Here is a 23,960-nt window from a genome sequence, read left to right as displayed (position 1 = left end):
CTGGCATGCCGGCACCCTGCTCCTCAGCCTGCTCTCACACAGCGCTGGAGTCTGGTACAGTGCAAGACACGATACAAACTCAGGTCAGAAAAAAAGGTTAAATATTTCGCACATCCTTGTTCAGTGTTTATAGTCACCCTTGTTGGAAAGTCTCACCTCCTCTTTCCCTCACCTTTGTTTTGGTTGTGACACACATATATCTATTTTTTTAATTCTTGGGTACAACAGCAGTTTTAACTGCAGAAACTAGGCATTTGGATTACTATTTTTTTTAATGGATATTTAATCCTTCCATCCCATGAGAAACAGCTGCTGAGTCCCAGGGTGCAGCGGAGTGGGGTCCAGTGGGCCCCTCTGTGGCTCCCGCCACCACCCTCCAGACCGACCTACCTGTCTTTAGAACCCGAAAATCCCCAGGCACCTCCTGGTGCTGGCGGGGAGGGGGCCGCAGGGGCAGCCTCTTCGGGGCGGCAGCAAGCCCCCCGCCAGGTCTGCCGGCCCGAGGGCCCCGGTCGGGGCGAGCACCGCTGCGGTGGCCGGGGAGCCCCATGCTCGCTCCCAGGGGACCAGAGCCCTGGCGCTGGCTCGCTTTTCCTTGGCCAGGAATCCAAGTCCTCGGGGCCCGGGGGTCTTGTTTTGTTTAGTTTTTAGCACTTCTCACCAGAGTGATGACAGCACACGAGTTGCTTCTGGGATGGAAATGTTTAAATTATGAGTAAGAACAAAGCTCAAAGATGATGATTGCTAGTTGTGACTGGAGATTAAAGACGAGAAAGCAAGTGCGTAGTGCTTTTCTGCTTGTCGGGAGCTTCAGTCCTACGATTTTCTCAAGCCTCTGTCCCATAGTTTTTTCCCTTAAAAAAAAAAAAATGAGAAAAAAGAAAAAAATTAAGAAGGTATTATATGTAGGAGTTTTCTTTTAATTTATTTTGTGATACCAGTTTCAATCACTGTAGAGAAGCCCCATTATGAATTTAAATACTGAGAAAAGGGTTTTGTGTGTGTGTGTGTGTCTGTGTGTGTGTGTGTAAGACAGGACAGTTTTTGGGTTTTTTTGCTTTTGTTGGTTTGGTTTGGTTTTGGTTTTGGTTTTCAAACATTTATCTACCTCACTCTTATTTTTTATGTGTGTATATATACACAAGAATACATCTCACATTTCTCAGCACCTGACAACATGCCGTCGATACTGGTAACCTCATCCATCCCACAGGCCGCACGCGCCAGGCGAGGCAGGGAGAGGCCAGGCTGTGTCCGGGCTCGAAGCAACACTAATACCCCTCTCCACTCACGTCAGACAGCTTGCCTTTTTCTGAAATGTCTCGTTTTGTGTTGCTTTCGTTCCTCTCCTAACTTGGTTTCCTAAGAGGTCCTGAGGTGTTAGGATTTCCTTCCTCCCGGCCCGGGACGCCCACACTCTGCTGGGAGGCCGCTCGGCTGCCCCCGGGCTGGCTGGCTTTGAAAGGGACTCCGTGCAGCCTGAAGGACAGACTCTGTCATTGGAAGAGCACTTGTTTCCTAGGCTGGGAGGACAGGAAGGACCCGGGGGGGGGGGGGGGCAGGCCGTCAGTCTCTGGGTTAGAGTCCCACCTGGAAAGGTGCGCTGTTTGGGTGTGAGCCGCTGCTCCGGCCTCCGTGGGCCAGGCCTGCCCGAGGCGGGATTGTGCCGTCGCCGCGCTGGGTCAAGTTCAGTGGTGCAGCCACGTCAGCGCTTTTGAGAGCTCGGTCTGCCAGGCCTCCTGCGGGGGAACGCAGAGGTTCCTGACCTGCAGTCCCATTCAGGTTGTAGAGAGGAGACAAGTGTCCCCCCCCCCCCCCCCCCGCCCAGACTGTTCCTCAGCTTCACCCTCATCTCCTCCTCCCCCAGGGGAAAACAGAGACCAAACCTTCGGGCTGGAAAAGGCCGGTGGAGGGCGCCCAGCCTCCTTCCGGGGTGGTGTGTCTCCCACCAGGGCCGCGCCCCCATCCCGCCCTCCCGCTGCTCACAGGGGTGGAGGGCGCATAGCCCGACTCCAGCAGCTGCTCCCCCAGGCCCTGGTGACCCCATCTGGGAAAGGTGCTGGGGGTCTGCCCGAAGTGGGCATGGCTCCTTTCAGTTCCAGCACCGCAGTTAAGCTCAGGAGCGCACTTCCTCCTGCGAGAACACTACCCTCTTTTCCCAAGGCCCCTGGCACCTTAAGGTCACTGAGAAATACTGTTGGATCAGGGTTTTCTTCTTCCACACTGTAGGTGACCCCTTGGAATAGTGGCCGCTCCTCTTTTGCACATACCTACCGGTTTCCACAACTGGATTTCTACAGATCATTCAGCTGGTTATAAGGGTTTTGTTTAAACTGTCCGAGTTGTTGGTGTCCCTTTGTTTTTGTTTTATGTAGGTGGATTTTCTTTAAGTAGAAACAAAACACTAATAGTGTAGCGCCCATCATAACAAATGCTTCAGAAACACTGAAAGAAAAGAAAATTTTGCTTGTGTGATGGTGCAGTCATTTTACTGGACCAAACCACCCACCTTGACTATCCTAAGGCATCATCTATCCACAGTTCTAGCCTAATTTTGTGCTGATTTTCCCACCTCTTCTTGATTTTTTCTCTTTTGTATGCTCCACATAATCTAATCAAGCTGAGTTGTGGCATTTTCCATGCAACCTCCTCCTGAAAGCAGCTCACACTGCTTGAAGTGACGGGAACCACTGAGGCGCATCGTCGATGTGCGCACTAAAACACGAGCACACGGCCCTTCCCTGAGGCAGCAGGAGCTGGTGCGTTCTGGAGACACTGTCGAACTTCAGCTGTGTGAGCCCCAGAGCACCCCAGCTCTCCTTCATGGGATCTCATGACATTTGACACACAATTGGAATGAGCTTCCTCCGCGGAAGACAGAAGACCGTGTTCGTGGCCAGCACTGGCCTCTCCTTCCAGCCTCTTTCTTAGGACTTGGGACAACATTTCGATGGGAGGAAACGTGGCTTGGTAAAATAGAAAAAAAGTGCTTATTGTGGAACCACCCGACAGCAAAATGCTTGGCAGGAGGTGACGTGCTTTGGTTGCGATAACAGATTGACGAGCCAAGCACGATGCCAGACTCTAGGCCGGTTTGTTCCACCGAAGCCTCTCTGTCGGCGGCTCACCCCCATGGGCAGGTGGCTGTGCGTGATGCAGGCTGCTGTCATGGCAAGGTCACACGAGCTCAGATCGGTGAGGAGGCTAGGATGCTCGGTCCCAGGTCCGTGGCTGTCACTGCTGGGTCCCCCTATGGTGGCCGGTGTCAAAGGCAACTCCTTTCCAAAACACAGGCACCCTCCAGTTGGCAGTAATGCTCCACAGCACGCTTTGGCCCATTCCAGCAGTCCCACTAATACATGTAAGGTTTGGGGTTTGTTCTTTTGTTACTGTTACTTCTGTGTTTGTCGGCTGTTTTTTTTTATTTCCTGGGCTAAGCAGCATTGGGAGATACGGACCAGATCCACCCTGTAAGCACCAGTGATGAAAGTCAACCTTTCTTACTCCCCTCTGACTAGTCGGTGGTACAAATGAGAATGTCAAGAGAGGATGTTGTCTAGACTGAACCTCTGTTGCCAGAGATGCTGAAGATACAGACCTTGGACAGGCCAGAGGGTTTCATTTCGGGCCTCCAGCTTAGCTGACTCGTTGATCACTTAGAGAAAAAGCAGACTGGACACTCCTTGACGGTGGGATGATGAGACAGTAGGAAACCACTGTAACCGGGTCATGATGGGAGGCCGAGCAAAGACTGGCGAGCAGAAGGGGAACGGGGCTGGGAAGAAGTGTGGGCCATGTTTTGAACCTGATGGTTTCTGAAGGTATCAGACCACATCAAGGCTCAACAGTCATCCGTGGGCATTTGGTTTCGACCAAGAAACCGAACATCCTCCTTTGGACACTTGTCACAGAGTTCAGTGAAATCGGTCAAGAACGCGAACTGCACCGCACCCGTCAGTTGTCAGTTCTGGGGCATGACTTTAGGGTTTTGTTTTATTTTGTTTATGCAAGAACATAATGATCACTCATCTGTATGTCCACGTTTGTGTGTGTCCACATCTTTCTGGTAAACATTGTTCTAATTAGTCACTCATTAGCGTTTTCAATAGGGCTGTTAAGTCCAGTAGATTACGGGTAGTCAGTTGACGAAGATCTGGTTTACAAGAACTAATTAAATGTTTCATTGCATTTTTGTAAGAACATAGAATAATTTTATAAAATGTTTGTAGTTTATAATTGCCGAAAATAATTTAAAGACACTTTTTTTCTCTGTGTGTGCAAATGTGTGTTTGTGATCCATTTTTTTTAGGACACCTGTTTCCTAGCGAGCTTTACAATATGCCAAAAAAAAAAAAAAAAAGAAAAAAGAAGAAAAAAAAAAGGATTTTTCCCTGACCCAGGCCGTGGTTCACCCTCTTTTCCCCCCAATGCTTTGTGCCCTAGTTTATAACAAAGGAAAGATGATTTAAGAAGTAGTTCTGTATCTTCAGTGTCTTGGTCTTCCAGAACCCTCTGGTTGGGAAGGGGCTCATCCTTGACTGGCCATTTCCCTTGGGAGTGTAGCTACTCTAACAGACTGAAGGAACCTCACTGGCCAAGGACACAGCCGTGGTGTGGCAGCCCAGCGGTGCCCGTGGTGCTGGGGAGCCTCCGGCGGGCTGGGCTGCTCGTCGCTGCTGTCGTGCGCTGCCTGGACAGGGAAGGCCTTGAGGCACAGCTGATGGCTTCACGGTGAGCGCAGCACACAGACTTGTCACACGAACGATGATTCTGGCGCACACGGGCCGTTCGCTTACATGCCTCAGGTCGTGATTCGCGCTTTGTTATAACAAGGAAGAGACCCTATTTATTTTATTTAAGACAGAACACCGAAGACACATTTTTCTAGTCCAAAACCAGTCCTTTTAAGTAAAAACGACACACACACAAAAATGTGTTTCAGTTGGACTCTATTTCCTCTAGCTCCCAATGGATTACTGGCCATGTCTCTACTTCTCCACAGAATCTCCATCAGTAGAAACATCTGGATGTTTTGCACTACATGGGAGAAAGGTCCAGAAACAATTAGGTTTTTTTTGCGTGCAACTGTTCATTCAGATGTGTGGCGTTGCAGAGACACACCCACGGGTGGAATAGATGCTTGGCAAAGACACCTGTCTGCTTTCTAGCCGGTGAGGTTGAGGTGAGAGGTTTGCCAGAGTATGTCTACCTCTGGGACAAAAAAAAAAAAAGAATCAAACCAGAAGGCGCAATGGAATGGATGCATCGCAAATAATGCATTTTCTGAGTTTTCTTGTTTAAAAAAAAAAAAGTTTTTTAAAAAAGTAAAAAAAAAAAAGGTAATAACATGGCCAATTTGTTACATAAAATGACTTTCTGTGTATAAATTATTCCTAAAAATAAATTCCTCTGTTTATATAAAAAAAATCAGTAGATGAAAAAAATTTCAAAATGTTTTTGTATATTCTGTTGTAAGAATTTATTCCTGTTACTGCGATATACTCTGGGTTCTTTACATTATGAGAAAAAAGAAAAAGAAACTTTGTCTATTTTGAATGGCTGAAGCTAAGGCAACTTTAGTTTCTCTTACTCTGCTTTTTTCTAGTAGTTAAAGTACTACATGGTTTAAGTTAAATAAAAGAATTCTGTATGCATTTTTGGTCTCTGATTTGGTTACCCTCCCTTTCTGGAAGAACCACCACGCTTCTGAGGCAGGGAAGCCGAGCCACGTGTGGCATGTGTGCTCACACGTGTCGCTCCGAGGTGTTCTGTGGAAAGGCTTTGCTTTGCTTTCTGACAGCTGAACCTTCCCAGCACGCAAACTGCTGGTGAGGACAGGGCAGCTATTCTGCTTCTCACTCCATTAAATCAGCTTGAAGAAAATTTGAATACATAAGATGCAGAAATCCGTACTTCATTTTTGACTGATCTGCAGACTTTTCCTGTATCTTCCACTGACAAAAGTCAGGCCGGGGCAGGTTTGCTGTAGGTGACTCTGGGGCGAAGGGCTCACCCTTCACATTTCCCTGTCCTTGTCGGCACCTGGCAGCCAGCATACCTACCCGGCATGCGGGGCGGAACCAAGCAAGCGCACCGCGGACGTGGCTCCCAGGAGGTGTTCAGAATGTGACTTTCTAGCTGATGATCTTGGCCTGTCCCAGGGCCTCTACAATCCAGCCATCATTTTATTGCCCGGGGAAATGGCCATAGTAAGAAATGTGAAATGTGAATATATGTTCAAAGGAAACAAGCTGTAAGTGTTCTGGAATCAGACCAGAGATGCACAGACACATCAGGAGGGCAAGCTGACCATTTCACTGAACTTTGATCACAGGAAACTCTACTCCTGGAACAAAGTCAGGCCACCGTATAAAGGGCTGCAGAGCAAGGTGTGGGCGGGGGAAGTAAATCAAAGGCCACAGTTATTTAAGATCTGGTGAGCCTCACAAATACTTGGACCTAAAAACAAAAGGCCTTTCTAAGGGAGAGGACTCTCGCAAGCTCTTGGTGTTGCCCCGGGGTTTGTGCTCACCATTGTCACGCGGTGGCTGGCGCTGGACCTCGACTGTCACTGGATGACTGACGACTCCGGGCAGGCTCAAGGCTCATTTCAGAGGCTCGGACGGGCGTGCGGGCGGCCGGTGGGGTGCCGCGCCACACTGGGCACCTGTCCTCCGCCGGAAGCTACAGCACTTTCTTCTCCGGATGGAGGTGCTGAGTGGTCGCAGAGGCCAGTGCGCCCCCTTCCCCCCCCGTGCCACTCCGAGACCACAGAGCCGGCCGGGCTGTGTCCGCCTCTGCCCTCACAGGTGCAGCCAGCAGCTGGGACTCAGGAAGGTGTGGGTTTGCCCCGCACGCGCTCATCGCTGACCGGCTCACACATCCGTTCGCTCAGCGCGTGTTCACAGCTCTGCAAAGGAAGGGCTTTTGTTATAGATGAGCAAACACACAGACATGCCCGAGACCCCCCAACTATTAAGCGACCAACCCAGAGTTCAGCCTGTTGACTCCGGCCCCCCGCGTGTCAGCCACAGGGAAACAGGCCCCAGTACGTGTGCACAGGGGCCGGCAGGCCGCCTAGACCGGGAGGCGAACACCGCAGGTCACGCAGGGAGAGATGATGGAGACGTGCATCAAGAGGAAGCTCGGGCCTCCTCACGGGATGACATCTACAAGTTTGTAAAATGGGTATGGCTTGAAATAACCCTGAAGCAGGGTCCTGAGGCCCCCTGCCTGCCCCTGGCCTGAGACAGAAGCTCCAGTGGGGGAGGGGGACAGGGCTCTGGGCGGCAGCTGTTCGCCTTCAAATACAGAAGGATCTCTGCGTTAACAACCCTGCAGCCGGACCTACACATGTGGGCCATACCATCCCACCCCACCTGGCTGGCTCTGATCAGCTCCAATGTGACTCTGACCTGTTTTATGTCAAATAAGCCAGTTTCCTTTGCAAAAGGGGTCCTGTAGAATCTGTACCAAAGGCTCAAGGATGCTGGAGAGCTACTGATAAACCCAGCAAGGCCTGCCCGTTTCCTCTGTTATTAAGTTGCAAATGCTTTTCCTTCTAGTGAAAGAATCTGGACACTAAGTAAACAATGCCCCCTTTTTTTTAAATGTAATTAAGTGAAAGTGATAGCTGTGAGCACAACACCTTAACAAATTTCCCAGAGCTTAGCCTCTGCCACCGTCACCCCCTTCCTCCGAAAACCAATGTATCTCCATGCATATTTGCCGCAGAAAACACGAGACAAGCAAAACCCGGCTTTGAGCAGCTTGGCACAGGAACCAGTGCAGTGCTTGCCCAAAGGCAACATGATAGCTGAAAAGGGGAGATTCTCTCAGATCTGTACCTCTGAAACAAATAATGCCGATGGACTCTGAAAAATAAACTGAGGGTTCTAGAGGGGAGGGGGGGTGGGAGGACAGGTTAGCCTGGTGATGAGTATTGAGGAGGGCACGTTCTGCATGGAGCACTGGGTGTTATGTACAAACAATGAATCATGGAACACTATATCTAAAACTAATGATGTAATGTATGGGGATTAACATAACAATAAAAAATTAAAAAAAAAAAAAAGAAAAGGGGAGATTCTGCTCCTACAAAGTAGCGATAACACCCAACATGGCAGAGAAGCCAAGCCCAGCTATGATCCTTTGCTTGAAGACCAAACACTACCACTAGGAATATAAAACAGGGAAGCTGCCATGGAAAACAGTATGGCGGACCCTCAGAACCTTGAACGTAGGAACACCTTATGATCCAGCAATTCCCCTTTTAGGTATAGAAACAAAACAACTGCAACTGGGGACTTTGACCTATTGTTTTTGCACACCAGTGTACACAGTAGTAGTACTCATAATAACCAAAAGGTGGAAGCAACCCAGTGTCCATCAAAGGATGACTGGATAAACTAAATGTGGTCTACGCATACAATGAAATATTCCTCCGTCTAAAAAAACGAAATTCTGACACACGCTACAACATGGATGAACCTCGAAGACATTATGCTCCGTGAACTAGTAAGCCAGTCACAAAAAGGACAAATAGCGTGATTCATTTATATGAGGTCCTTAGAGTAGTCAAGTTCAGAGATGGAGGGTGGAATGATGGTTGCCAAGGGCTAGGGGAAGGAGGCGGGGAGTTGTTTAATGGGGACAGAGTTTCAGTTTGGGATGTTGAGAAAGCTCTAGAGATAGATGGTGGTGATGACTGCATAACAAGTGAATGCCCACAAACACTGAAAAATGGTTAAAAGAGTAAATTTTATGTTATGTGTATTACAATTTTTTAAAAAGAGTAGAAAAATAAAAACCAAACACTAGAGACTCAGGGGTCAGAAGCTGCATGCAGCACCTGGATGCATGAGGGTGGAGGCCAGGGAGGGGGTACCGAGCGGCCGCTCTGCCGGTTTCCCCCGGTCATAGATCAACCCATCACAGGCAGCTCTGCCCAACAGGTCTGCGGTCTTAGCAATCTGGGCAGGATCCCACAGGCCGCTGCACGGTCTTTTTAAGAGAAAAAAAAAAAAATTACTAGGATTTCATTTTATTGTCATGAAAACCATAACTGAAGCTAGTTAATCCCTTGTGAAATGTCTGCCTTTCAGAGTGTTCTTTCTTCTGACAATAAAATAACCCTTTGTGATTTCGTTGGGCTAATTCAGAGCTTTTTTCCCTCTGTGTAAACTGTTTTACAAGCCATTTTTTAAAAGTCTCTCAAAGCACAGTTGAACTCTGCACACAGGATTGAAACATTTAATTTTCTCCAAAGGAGCAGTCCCCCAATTGGTTCCCCCGGGCTGGAATCACGGCGGTTGAGTTTTCTGCGAACGAGGCTTTGAGCTCAGGCTTTCTCAGCTCCTCCAGCATGTCCTGGATGATGACTTGCAGGGCTTTTCCCAGCAGCCTGGCTGGGAGCCAACGGGATAATGGAGGCACGTGGATGAGTGCCGCGTACCCATTTCCATGATGCAAAGACAGGTAGTAGGTGTAATCGCAGACATATCTGCAACCACATGAAATGCCGTGTTACTACTCCCTGGAAGAGCCTCTAACCCCAGGGAAATGGAAGCAAAAGGGATAATGCAGCATCCCCAAAGCATGAGGAAGTTGGACTGCCACCCAGGGAGATTGAGGTTTTGTTCTTCTGCCTCAGAAAGAAGAGTTGCTGGGAATGAACCCGGGAGGGACTGATTCTTGGTCTCACGGTCCCACAATCAGCAAGCAGCAGAGCCTGGAAAGGGACCAGATTTTCAAGCAACTAGTCCAAAACACCTTTACACCCCACACCCCTCTCATTCATGTCTACTGAGTCACTTGGGGCGGGGGTGGGGAGAAACTACCTACTGGCGGTCAGAGTTTGGAGGAACCAAGGTAAATTCATCTCTATGTGGGGCTACATTGGAAGAGTTAACTCAACAACTTGGGCCGCAATAAAGAAAAACAAAGCATCCACAAAACGTTAGTGGCTCTCAAAACATGCCTTCCCATCTCTTCTCCTCTCTCCACGCACCAAGGGCCGGGTGGGGGCGGGGTGGGGGTGGGGTGGGGTGGGGGGCAGGGGCGACATCTTGGTGGTCTACAGGAGCCGCCCTGGGGTGCCACGGCGTGAGCAAGTGCCCAGTCGGACCGCAGAGGATGGCCTCCCGGTGCAGAAGGGGGGCATCCGGGGAGAGACCCTGGTCGGAAGAGGCGCTGCGGTCGTTCCCCAGCCTCTACCCCCAACACCCGCGGGACGTACCTGCCCGCATCTCGAGAAAAGGTCACCTCCACGCCCTCCACGGCCACGCGCTTGCTCACCGCCTTCATGCTGACCTCCGACGCAATCACTTCCGGGCCATCCGGAAGGCACTCGCCGCGCGCCGGCCGGAAGCCCCGGATGTCCGCGTCCCGGTAGCCCCGGTTCTTGGCGCACTGCTCCAGAACGATGGCCTTGGCGGAGGCGTCCAGGCCGATGTGCACGGCGAGCTGTGTCCGCACACGCGGCGGCCGAGAGATTAGGGAAACTGAGGCCTGCTCTGCTCGCCGGATGTGGCTGAAGGGCCAACCCCAGCGCGAGCACAGGGTGCAAAGCATCGCAAAGCCCAGATCTGGCACACAACCTCCGGGCTTCCCCGCTAACCTCCCCTAATGAATGTGCGGGAATGAAAAACAACTGGATAGAAACCCATGTGGCATTTAATTTAACTAGTTTTATAGGGGCAAATATTCTTGCGGGATAATGTATTCCCCTTCTTTTCCTTGGGGGGTCCCCTGGTAGCTAAGACTAGCATGGGAGCAGCTTAGCATTTCTGGGGAATCTTCCCTCTCTTGTATGAAACTCTAATAAAGGAAGTTAGTAACAATGTGATAAAATATTGTGAGGATTTTTTGAGCTGATTATTTTTCCTCTTTGAAAAAATAGCCGTGGAGCATATTATCAAAACCCCTGGGACAGTTGTCTTAATGGCATGGTGGTATGTGTTGTGTTAATCTCATCATCTGGTCTTCCTAGTTTTTGGACATTTGTACCAGTTTTTTATATAATGACTCTGTTCAGATAAAAAAAGGGCTGGGTGTGATGAAGATGGGACCTCTCCAGACGGGCTACCCGCCAACCGCCCTGCCAGGCCCAAAAGGTCCTTTCTCGCTTCACCTCACAGGCAACCTGCCCTGCAGGGCCATGGCTGGGACCTAACCCAAGGGCCTATCCGTTGGGTGGAAACTATCTCTGAGTCCTGGCAAGGAATAAAGATTCCATTTATTTTCCTCCTCCTCTCTCTCCAGAATCTTCTTCCAAGATCCACTCTGTGTTTCAGCTTAAACTTTTACAAACAGACCCAGAACCTTAGAAGATTGGCTGGGACCTTACCGGTGGGACACGGAGGCAGGGTGCACCTCAGCCATCAACCCTAGAACCAGGGTCCGGGAGTCCACAGGCTCTGGGGCTCCACCTCGTCATCTTCCCCACCCACCCCACCCCCACCTTCACTGCCTCCCCAGCCATCATTTACTTGCGGTTGAAGGTCTTCCCAGATTCTGGTGACCCTCTGCTTCACCTCCCTGTAATCTACAGGTAGCTGAAGAATCCGCAGCTCCACCTCCATGTCACTGTTCAGGCCCAGCTTGGACAGCTCCTGCAGAAAGAAGCAGGTAGACTCCCCTTTCTTGATGGAGGACGGGGGGAGTCCCTGAAAAGCTAACACTTGGGTCACTCACTCTTTTCCCAGGGCCCTTCTGTGGGCCTGGACCCTGCCCTCAAGGAGCTCACATGATGGTGAGGGGCCAGCAGGAGAGTCACAGTTCCTGCCCCTCATGGCCCCAAACGCTTCTCCCATTGGGATGTGGGGACCCTGGTGGCATATCTGAGCCAGGCTGCTGATTAGAACATAGTCCCCAGAAGGGATACAGGGCAGATGTAGAGAACAGATGGGAGCGAGCCAGATGAAGAAGCTGGGGAAGGGCGTGCCAGACAGAGGGGCTTCAGAGGCCCGGGGGAGCATGAGCGCCTGAGCCTTTGGGAAACATGGTGTGACTTGGCGCTGGGCAGTGGTGTGGGGCAGGGGAAGCCTTCTTCCGGGTGTCCTGCACCTCCAAGGACAGGATGTTTAGCACCCCTGGCCTCTGAGCTGAGCATTAACTGCCTGGGCATTTTAACAAGTAACCCACCACCACCAATGGTGTATCAGGGGGCACTGCACGTGGGTAAGGGCGGGAACAGAAGCTAGAAAAGTCTGTGGAAGCCGACCGAGGGCTCAGCTAGAGGTTGGACTTTAGTTAAAGCAAAAGGGAGCCATCAAAGGATTGTGCGCAAGGAGCTAATGGGTCAGAGCTGCCTCCTGAGAGGATGGAGGTAGAAGTGGGCTGGGGGCTATCATGAGGTTGACTTTGGACATGCTGAGTTTGAAGGGGAGGGACCTGGTTCCTTGGCTCTGTGTGTCTGGAGCTCACAGAGAGGATTATGGGAAGACAGTGGCATGTCAGGGCTGAAAAACATGGGTTTAGGTGAGATCCAGACAGAGTGGTGGAGGAGGGGGTAGGCGGAGAGAGGAAAGAAGGGCTGTGGAGAAAACCCAAGGTCAGGGAGCACCCTCCTTCACAGGTGGGAGTTTGGAAGGAAGAAAGCCAGGGAGTGAGATCTTAGGCCTCTGCTATTCCCTGTTGGGAAACGTTAAATCGGGAACCTAGAGGCCAAGTCCTCTTCCTGCTCTGGGAGCTGTGCTGGTCACCAGGATGGTTTTGGATTAGCACCTCTCTTTTTCCTGCCTCCCTCCACTGGCAATTTAGGACCTCCAGGAGCATGCATCCTGGGATGGAGGTTGCGGTTGGGCTTGTCAGATCTGCCCAAAAGTCATAGAGGGGACAACTCAGGGCCCTGCCCTGGGCTTCAGAGGAGACATGCGGGATGATGGGCCCCAGTGCAGGTCAGTCTCCGCTGCTCTGATGGAGGAGGGCACTCCTGGCTGACTTTTGGTGTCTCAGGTCTGTCCTTTGGCCATCCTGAGGGGCTCGGCTCTGCCCACCGGACACCCGCTCAGAAGCCCAGTTCCCCCGCCCGGCTCAAGCTTTGTCCTCTTCCAAAAGAAAGTGCCAACATCACATCCGCATTTGGGGCCTGAAGGGGAGAATTCATTTGCCTGACTCTGGGGGTGGGAGGCGGGAAGGAGGGCCAGGTCACGTGGGGCGGGGGCCTGGAGGCGGAGCTTCCAGGAGGACATTCCAAGGGCCAGACAGATCAAGGGGGTTCCAACTGCTGTGTTCCCCCTGCTTGAGCCCTGTCCTGTGGGGAATGAGTGAGACGGGAGCAGGGAGGCTGCTCAGGGCCCGGCCTGTTGGGAGGCTCCCAGCACAGGCAGGCATCACCCGGGGGCCACCTTTGCCTGTCATGCGGGTCAGGGGCCTGTGGCTTGGCTCCAGGCTGCTTCTCAGAACCCAGTCATCTGCAAAGAACTAGTTTCTTCTACTTGGTGGGGTTCTCACGGGGTCTGGCTCTGAGCAAAGCCTACAGAGGAGCCCCAGAACCAAATGGAGTTGCCTGGGAATCTGCTTTCAGAGCTAACCCCCCTCCCCTCCGAGAACCTGCTGTAGCCCAGTCATCAGTGGAAACATCGAGTAATTATCACTAAGCCTGCAAAGACGCGATGCCCAAGGGATGGGGACATCCACCCTGAGCCAGGTGGGCCCAGGCAGGCCCAGGCAGACCCAGCACCCAGCCGGCTCAGCCATGACCGGTCAGAGACTCCCCTTCACAGAGCAATGCGGTTCCGCTTCTGGATTGGCACACGGACGCCCAGACCAAAGCAGGCCGCAGCGGGGGCCCCTCTTTTTTTTTTTTGCCCCTACCTCAGCTTTTTCTTGCCACCCCACGCCAAGCCAGTTGAGAGGAGAGGAGAGAGGAAGCAAGCCCCTGGACATCTCGCGGGTGTCCCAGCTGCTGCCGGGGTCCCGGGGGCCGGCTTTGGGGAGCTCCCTTGCATGACTTTCCTGTGGCTGTCGTAACAAAATGGGTGGCTTAGCACCAAACTTTATCACCCAAGCCTATAGGAAAGAAGTCCCAAATCCAGGGGTCGGCAGGGCCGTGCTCCCTCTGAACCTGTAGGAGGAGGACCCCACCTGCTTCTTCCAGCTTCGGGGAGCCCTGGGCAGCTCTGGGCCTCCCCAGTGTCCTTTCATGGTCTTCCCTCGGAGTCCAGGTCCCCCCGTTTTATAAGGACGCTCAGCCCCTGACCCCATCTGAGGCCGTGATGATGGCATCACCCTGGCCAAAGCAGAAAGTGCCGGGAAGCCGAACTGTCACCCTCCTAGGAATCCCCAGAGCTGGTGTGGGATGGACGGCGTTCAACATTCGACTCGACACCTCTGGGTTTTTTTCTTTATCTGGAAAACGATGCCCAGGAGATTAAAGCATCCCACTTCTGCTCATCACATGTTGCCTTTCAAGCGGCCCATCCGATGCCCAGGTGCACCTGACTGCAGGCTGGTGCGCGCACGCCCCCCGTGGGGTCCAGTGGAAGTCGGCGGCCAGGGCCCAGCTCCACGGCCGGCCCCGTGGAAACCACAGCACAGGACACGGGGACACGGACTCCGCGTGGAATAAATACAGGTGTCACGTGCTGCATCCCATCAGCTCAGGCCGTTTGTTGCCACCGAGGCCATGAAGAAAAGCTTCTAGTGTCTAGAGACCTCTGGATATGAGAGTTGCACATAAGGGGTTGTGGACCCGTGTCAAACTTGAACTGGCTCAGGTGGTGCCTTCAGTGTCTTCCTGGCGTATGTTCTCTTTCTAACTAGAACGTCACCCTCTTCCTTTTTCTCCCCACTGTCGTCCTGACAAGGGAAGAGCCTGCCGCTTGGCGGGTCTGCCCTGTCACCAGGGACTCTTCTCAAGTGCAGAGCCTCCCCTGGGAGGAGGTGACCCCTGCCACCCACACTGTACGGCTGGGAGTATGGAGGCCTGCCGGGTCCCCTGGAGCCCTTCGAGCTGGGGGAGGGGTGGGGGTGGACGACAACTAAAGCCGACAGAGGACAGAGGACAGACGGGAGAGCAGCTCTACCTCCACAGGCTGCCGGCCTCGCCTGGGCCCTGGCCAAGCCGCCTCGGTGACCCTGGGAAGTCTGCGGCCACCCCGAGGTCACCAGGACAGGTGGGGGACGGTGGAAGTCTAAGAGCGTCCTGTGGACTGAAATGTGTCCCCCCCACACATTCATAGGCTGAGGCCCTACGCCCCAGTGTGATGGTATTAGCAGACGGGGCTCTTGGGAGGTGATAGATGAGGCCAGGAGGGTGGGGGCCCCAGGATGGGATTAGTGTCCTGATAAGAGAGGAAGAGACACCAGAGCCGGCCTTTCTCTGCCACGTGGGGACACGGCCAGAAGGTGGCCATCTGCCAGCCAGGCGGAGGGTTCTCACCAGAAACCGAATCTGCCAGCACCTTGATCTCAGACTTCCCAGCCTCCAGAACTGTGAGAAATAAATGTCTGTTGTTTAAACCACCCAGGCTATGAAATTTTGTTATGGCAGCTCGAGCTGACTGATACACGGGGCTTCCTGTCAGTAATGAGGTAGGGCCTAGCTGAGTCTCAGATACATGCCCGCTCAGCCATCCAGCTCCTCATGAAGCTTGAAAGGGCCCCACACAGCCTGGGACTGCAGTCAGAAGCTGACCTGGGATACTGAGGAAACTTTTCTAACTTAAAATCATCAAGAGAGTCTCCAAGGCACTGCTTCACGTGGACAGTCCGCTCGCTCTCTCATTCTCTCTCTCTCTCTCTCTCTCTCTCACACACACACACACACACACACACACACACACACACACACACTTGGTGTCCTGGCCCACCTACCCAGTGCCCATGGCAGACAAAGGCATTTTATAAAAAAGAAGCCAAGCTGGTGCTCATCACCAGCCTCAGCCTAGAACGAAGAGGGCACAGGGCAGAAGGGGGACACAGACAGAGCCAGACCCCAACTACAAAGCCACAGGGAAAGGCATGGGGTCAGGAAGACGCTGGTTTGAGACCTGGCTCTGCCCCCTTCCACTGGGCATGTTACTTAGCCTGGGTGCAACTCAGTTTTCTCATCTGTGAAATGGGGAGAGTGAAAAGTTGAAGGAGTTTTCAGAAATATTGAATGAGGGGATTCACAAAAAAGTGTCCAGCACAGTGCCTGGCACACAGTCAGGACTTTATATGAGGGATCACTGCCTATAAGTATTAATTATAATTGAGAAAGTCATGCAAGGATTTATTTATTCTACTAAAGTGACATTTAGTAGAATTTGATGAGCCTGGGGCCTGTCAGAAGCAGTGAGTCAAACATTTTGCATAAGCAGAAGGCAGGCCTTCTCTCTGCCGAGAGGGCCTGGTTGTTTCAGCAAAGAGAGTGTAGGTTCTGTGCAAACCTGGAGGGAGCCAGGGGTTTGTGCTTCCTGGACTGGCACACTTGCCTAGCTAGAAATGCCCAGTGTTTTGTGCTCAAGGAGGGGAGAGACAGAGCCTGGCACAACCACGCTTACCACGGCAGAATCCCGGGTGCTGTGCCAGCCAGAGGAATGACAAGGCCCAGCAGGACGCGGAGTGCCCAGGCAGGGCCCATAATCCCTCGAAAAAGCCTGAACCTCACCAGGCGCAAAGGTCCTGGGGAAGCAGGGAGCCTGCCTTCTGCCTCCTTCTCCCACGTCTTCCTGTCTCCGCGTCGCCTGAAATCCGGTCACCAGGAACTCATGGCAGTTTAACAAAGGGAACCAAAGGGAGGGAAAAACGACACCAGTTGCTCTCTGAATTTTTTCAAATCCACCGAGGCTGGGGCACCAACTGGTGTTGTAAAAACAGTTGCTGTTTTTCCAAAATGTGATTGTTTCCCCTATCAGCTGAGAGTTCAGGGCTAGTACCAGCAAGCAAGGATGCGTCTCTTCATTCACTCAAGCAAAACTCCAGGAGCCTGCAGCGCTGTCCTCTGCTCCAGGCTTGGCATGTCCTGGCGGGTCACATTCTTAGAGGACACACAGACTAGAAACGGGAGGTGATGACAGGATCCTGGCAGGAAGGAAGGGCTGGGTTGGGCCCCCCTGGGCTCCAGAAGCTGGCGGGTGGGAGGGGGCGGTAAGAGAGAAGGAGCCCAAACCCTGCCTCTTCCACTCCCAATTGTGTGAGTTTGGGCAAGTCATCGAAACTTGGTGAGCCTCAGTTTCCCCATCGGTAAACCACAGTAAAACGGGACCTCCTTCATATGGGTTGCTGTAAAGGTTAAGTTGTACACGTGGAGTTGCAGTCTAAGAGGGCTGCACGGAGGAGGGGGCTCTGACCAGGGCTTGAAGGATTAGCAGGATAGTGCCAGGGAAACCAAGAGTGAATCTTGGAGATGTGTGCAAACACTCCTCTCTCCCTTCCTCCTTCTCTCCCTCCCTTTACAATGAATTTATTGATATAGGGAAACCCCTGAGAAGAAATAAGCTAAAAAAAACAAAAAACAAAACAGGATCTCAGACTATTTCCTGTAGCCATTCATGGAAACATACTGAAATGGGTATCCCTTGAAGGAAGAGTTAGGGTGATTCTTTTATTATTATTATTATTGTAATATAATTGACATATGTAGGGGCAATTCTTGTCTTTTTTTTTTTTTAAGATTTTATTTATTTATTTGACAGAGAGAGAGACAGGGAGAGAGAGAACACAAGCAGGGGGAGTGGGAGAGGGAGAAGCAGGCTTCCCCCTGAGCAGGGAGCCCGATGTGGGGCTCAATCCCAGGACCCTGGGATCATTACCTGAGCCGAAGGCAGATGCTCAACGACTGAGCCACCCAGGCGCCCCTTCTTGTCTCTTTTTATAGTCTTCTTAAGATTTTTACAATGGGTATGTATATACTATTTTTCTGGTTCTAAAATCTTTAAAAAAAAAAAAATAGTTCACTAATCAGACTAGCTGCTTCTGGAGAATGCTTGCTGTGTAGGGCACCATGCCCGGCACCTCATCAGAACCCTCCTGATGAAGTGTTAACAATGCCCCCATTTTACAGATGAAGAAACTGAGGCCCAGAGAGGATACGATTAAAAGAAGGGAAGAATTCCGGGAAGCAGCTACAAAGGAGATGTTAGCACAACAGTGGGGTCAACTGTTTAAGTAATTTGGGAAATCATAAGTGATTTGGGAAATCTTGGGATTCTTTTTAAAGGTCAGTCTCCGGGCACCAGGGTGGCTCAGTGGGTTAAGCAGTTAGGGTCTGCCTTCAGCTCAGGTCATGATCTCAGGGTCCTGGGATCGAGCCCTGAGTCAGGCTCCCTGCTCAGTGGGGAGCCTGCTTCTCCCTCTCCCTCTGCCCCTCCCCCATGCTCATACACACTCTCTCTCTCCCTCTCTCTCAAATAAATAAATCTTTAAATATAAAAAAAGGTCACTCTCTTTTCCTTACCAATGCCAAGTTCCCTTCTCCATATGTGACAACTGTCCTAGCATTCTCCTCTAAGTTATTCCTCCACACTCATGGGTCATGGTCTGAAAAAGCCAGTGATAAAAAACAGAGACCCCCATAATTCTCAAACCTCTGTCTGGAGCAGTTGTGTCCAAATATTTTGATCATGTGCCCATATTAATAAAAGATTTTAGTGTGCACACAGATGCGCGTGCACGCGCGCACACACACACACACACACACTATCATTAGCTAATGTCTTGATGTCTCAAGGCATGATACACCCTTCAAATAGGCTTCATTATTCCTAAGTGGATATAAATCTGTATTTTCAATGGTTTTCTTAATTCCTCCTCTATTTTGGGGGAAAGGGAGGCAATGTCTTATCAGATGGTCATTGTTTTTATGTAAAAACCTTGGCTGGCACAGAGCTCCTTGGAGGAGAAGGAAGGGTATCAGTTACTTCCGCATGTTTGCTCAGGTTCGCATTAATCACATTATCTTTTATCTGTGGGTTTTTGCAGATTATATTTGTGAGGGTTCCTTGATCATAATTTAAAGATTAGTTTAATTAAAACTGGATAATATCATCCTGAAACCAATTAACTTGGCTGAAATACTTGTAATAAATTAAAGTGAATCAGAGAGGGAGGATCTCTCTGGCACCCATGGCACCCCTCACCCCAAGGGTGACACATTCCTTTGGCCCTCTGAAACATGTGTTATTTTACTTTCTACACGATGTTGTGCAGTGTTAAAATTCACTTCCCTGTGCACATACACACCAAGGCCAGGAGCGGTCTAGCTATGAGGTATTGGTCAAGGTTAATTTCTTTATTATTTTCATCGACTAAAAACATAAAAATTCACACCTGTTAGGATGGCCACTGTGGAAAAAAAAAACAAAACAGAAAATAACAGGTGTTGGTGAGTGCGTGCAGAAATCGTAACCCTTTGCACTGTTGGTGGGCATGTAAAATGGTGCAGCCGCTGTGGACAACAGTATGGTGGTCCCTCCATATATGAAAAATGGAATTAGCATATGATCCAGCAATCCTATTTCTGGGTATCCATCCAAAAGAACTGAAAGCGGGATCTCAAAGAGATATTAGCACACCCATGTTCATTGCAGCATTCTTCACCATAGCCAAAAGGTGAAAGTAACTCAGATGTGCATCAATGGATGAATGGATGAACAAGAGTGTGGCATACACTAGCAATGGAATATTATTTGGCCTTAAGAAGGAAGGAATTTCTGACATGCACTATAAACCTGGATGAACCTTGAAGACGTGACGCTCCGTGAAATAAGCCGGTCACAAAAAGACAAATCTTGTGTGACTCCACACTTATATGTGGGACCTAAAGTAGTCCAACTCATAGAGACAGAAAGTAAGATGGTGGTCCCCAGGGGTGGGGGGCAGGGGGCAATGGGAAGTCGTTTTCAATGGGTATTGAGTTTCATTCTTGCAAGAGGACTTGAGCTCTGTTGCATAACCATATGAATATACTTAAAACTATTGAACTGTACACTTAAAAATGGTGGAGATGGTAAATTTTACATTTTCCATCACAATTTTTAAAAAACATAGAAATAGAAATCCTAACGTCTTCATCCTATATACCCTAGTGGGTCACCTTGCAAACCCCGCTATGGAAATGATTTTGGATCCTCAAGTTGGTGCTGATGTAGGAAGTATTGGAATGACCTCGGGGTTGGGGGTGGGGGGCCGCACACCTCTGGTTAGGGACTGGAAAGGAAAGGGTAGCCTCAAGAAGCCTGGGCTGCTCAGACCCCACACATTCCCAAGGAAGACCTGTCTTCGGGACTGGCCCTTGGCTGGCTCCTGGGAGAAGAGCTCTGAGCCCTTGGGATGTTCTCCCTGGTAAGAGTGGTTTTGTATCCCTGAGGCATTGGGTCACATCATATTAACTTGAACAGCGTTTCTGCTAACAGTGTGATTTGTCTCTGCTCTGGAGTCTGAGCCGCGCTGAGGTCAGCCAGGTGGGCGCCGCCTGCCTAGAGGACTGACCTTCAATAAAAACGGAGGCTCGGATGAGCTTCCCGGATTGAAAACACTGCACGCTTGTTGTCACAGGTCACTGCTGGGAGAGTAACATGGATCCCCAGAGCTCCCCTGGGAGACAATGCTCAGAAGCTCACGCCTGGTCTCTCCTGGTCTTTTCTCCATGCCCCTTTCCCTTTGCCGATTTTGATCTCGATTCTTTTGCTATAGTAAACTGTAACTGTGAGTGTAACAGCTTTTAGGAGTCCTTGTCAGGCGTGTTATGGGGCCTGAGGATGGTCTTGGGGACCACCTGCCACACAGGCCTCTCGGTGTCTCTGGGGTCCTGGTTCTTCCTTTAAAATCATTTCTCCTGGGACCCCTGGAGGGCTCAGTCGGTTAAAAATCTGCCTTCGGCTCACGTCATGGTCCCGGGGTCCTGGGCCCACATCAGGCTCCCTGCTCAGTGGGGAGCCTGATTCCCCCTCTGCCTCTGCCATGACCCCTGCTCGTGCTCTCTCACTTTCTCTGTCAGATAAATAAATTTTTTAAAATCTTAAAAAAAGGGGTGCCTGGGTGGCTCAGTCGTTAGGTGTCTGCCTTCGGCTCAGGTCATGGTCCCAGGGTCCGGCGATCGAGCCCCGCATCGGGCTCCCTGCTCCACGGGAAGCCTGCTTCTCCCTCTCCCACTCCCCCTGCTTGTGTTCCCTCTCTCGCTGTCTCTCTCTCTGTCAAATAAATAAAATAAAATCTAAAAAAAAAAAAAAAATCTTAAAAAAAAAAAAGAATCACTTCTCCTTTCTTTTTTCCTCCTAGCTTTTGGTCCAAGCAGGAAAGAAGACGATTTTCTCTGTTTTCATTCATTCATTCATTCATTCATTCATTCATTCACTTTTTCGGTATGTTTTTGAGCCCTTCCTTCCACCAGCCTTTGTGCTGCCCTGCTTCTGCCGTGAATGGGAAATGCCCACGGAGGGAAAATGTCCTCAGAGCAAGTAGAGGGTGGGCAGGAGAGACCAGGGCCAAGTTGGAGGACATGGTATATTTTAGGAGTTGAGAGAGGAGCCTTGGAGCCTGGTGGATGCAGGTTCAATTCCAGACGTGACTTGATCTTGGACGAGTGACTTAGGCTCTAGGAGCCTCAGATGCCTTATCTATAAAACTGAGACATTACTTCCGTCCTTGCATTGACTCTTCACAGTGATGCTGTCCCCCGAGGGGGTGTTTAATACAGGCAGGGTGTTTTCAGTGTTTTGGGAAACCCTACTGGCCATGTCCGGGGAGGTCAAGAGTTGAATATCCCCGAATGCACATTTTACTTTATCCCACACTCTACATACAGTGGTCTCAGAGTAATAATACTAACTCCATTTCCAACAATATCATTCCTGAAAAGTTGAAGATATTTTTGTTTTGTTTTTATCCTTAAATTGCTATGTTTCAAAACCACTCTTCCCTGTGTGATCATGTCACTAACTAGATACACTTTGAGGCTTATTAATTCGATTTGCTTTTAATTTCTATGGATTGCTTTTTTTGAAAATGTAATTTTGTTTTATTAGTATGCAAAATACCCTACATGTTTCCAAAGTTAAATCCACAAAACAAGCTTTACTCAGAGAAATCTAGTCTCTTCCCTTCGCCTTCATAGGAAATCAATTTTTAATTTTATGATTTATCCTTCCATCTTTTTATTATCATAAACAAATATGGAACATTTATTCAGTACCCCTCCATTCTTATTATATAATTTCTCCATCATTGTGCATATGTCTTTTCTTATATTTGCCAGCGTATCTTTGGGAGAGCTTCTTAGGAATTTGCTGGATTCTAGTCTATAAACATATGTCTCTTTGTCATGTATTGCTAAATTCCCCTCCAGTGGGATTGTACCATGTTGCATTCCCACTAGCAAAGCATGACAATGCCCATCAGCCTCCCAGCCTCCCAGAATAGTTGTCACACTTTTGGATTTTTGCCAATCTGATCTTAGTGTAGTTTTAATTTGCTTTTCTCGTATGAACAAGTTGGAACATAGTATCACATGGGTAAGAACCATTTGTACTCCTTTCTCTGTAAAGTGTCCTTTCACATCTTTGGCCCATTTTTCTATAGCGTTATTCACCATTTTTTTTTCTATTCATAGAAGCTCTTTATATATTAGGGATATTGCATTTTAACTTACAAGTTTCTCAGCTGCATTTGGCCCATGATGACCAGACAGGACTGAATGGGGAAGAGAAAGGTCAGGAACAAATCATCCCCTCTGTCCAGCCAAAGAATAGCAGTGGGGAGTTGGCCAGAAAGGAAGGTCTGTAGAGACTGCCATTGGACTTGGCTGAATGCATCTCCAGTGGTTTTGTCCTAAGAATAATATCACACCCTCATGGTCTGTCAACTGTGCCCCTCAGCTCCTGGGGCGGCGGGGGGGGGGGGGGGTCCCAGTCCCCATCCGGGAGCCTGGGCGGTTTTAGGCTTCTGGGTACCCCCGCCCCCCCAGGCCTATGGAGGCCCCAGGCCTTCTCAGCAGCCAGGAGCCGAGGTTTACCCAGACCATCAACATGACTCATAACAGTAAAGTCAAGGGAGGGCTGTTCAGGCTGGAAGGGCGGCAGGTCCTGCTCTGATGCCCAGGGGGCAGCTGTGGGGGCCAGAGCCGGGAGGGGGGTACTTCTTCAGTCACATAGCCCTGGCAGCAGAGCCATGTTACAAAATGAATTGCTCTCCAAGTATCAATTGGCCTCCGGACTCTCTGAGGCTGCTCAATGGGAACTTTGTCTCTGCAAGAGAATAGAAATGTACCCTCATTCCGTTCAGCTCACGTGACTTTTTCCCAGTGAATGACAGAGCTGAACAGTTAACCCCAAGCAATCTCATCCCAGAAGAACATTCCTCTGGCACATCTGCTTTCTACTTCGCTGGAAGCTCATAGTCAAAGGAACTTGGGTGTGTTACGTGGAGGCACAAGCAGGCTGCCTCGACTTCCCCTCGGCCTCTCTTCCTGGCTCGGGTACTGTGGTCCCACGACGATGCTATCCACAGATTTCCAGCAGGTGCCCCTCCACCTGGAACACTTCCCAGGGTGGCTTCTCCTTGTCACGCAGGTCTCGGCTGAAATGTCACCTACTCAGAGAGGCCTTCTGGCCCATGTCTGCGAGAGGAGCTCCCCAGGCACCACCCACTGTGTCGCCCTGGGTTCATGCTTGGTGGCCCTTTGCACTCACTGACATCGTCTTGCTTAGATTTGACTTCTTTCTGGTCTGTTTCCCGCCACAGAAGGTCAATACCACAGGGACTGAGGCTGAGGCTCTGGAAACAAGACCTGGCATGCAGGTGTGTCCCAGATGTTGTGGAACCAAGCAGGAAGTGACCGGCCTCTCCCCACAGTCCCCAATGGTGGGGTTCTTCACTGGGATTACAGGATTATTCCAAACAAAACATGATAATAATTCTGCCTACTTAGGCTTCCAGAATTGTATCAAACCATGCTTCCAATCACCAAAATCTGAAGATTTGAGTGACAAAATGCCTTGTGGGGCACACACTGAAGTGGGGACCAGGAGTCTTTG

General features: G+C 50.4%; 1 protein-coding gene across 1 annotated transcript; it reads right to left on the bottom strand.

Moving 5' to 3' along the window:
- Positions 1-7,961: 7,961 nt before the first annotated feature.
- On the bottom strand, positions 7,962-10,708 carry PGPEP1L (pyroglutamyl-peptidase I like). Its single transcript, XM_036077490.2, has 2 exons — positions 10,238-10,708; positions 7,962-9,502 (listed from the first exon to the last, which is right to left on the bottom strand). Exons 1-2 carry the CDS (start codon positions 10,570-10,572, stop codon positions 9,253-9,255), a joined length of 585 nt encoding a protein of 194 aa, XP_035933383.2. The 5' UTR covers positions 10,573-10,708; the 3' UTR covers positions 7,962-9,252.
- Between the last annotated feature and the right edge of the window lie 13,252 nt (positions 10,709-23,960).

This window comes from Halichoerus grypus, chromosome 8, assembly GCF_964656455.1.
Source record: "Halichoerus grypus chromosome 8, mHalGry1.hap1.1, whole genome shotgun sequence".
Taxonomy (NCBI): Eukaryota; Metazoa; Chordata; class Mammalia; order Carnivora; family Phocidae; genus Halichoerus; species Halichoerus grypus.
The sequence above is the reverse complement of the archived record's forward strand: the minus strand, read 5'-3'. Positions and strand labels throughout refer to the sequence as shown.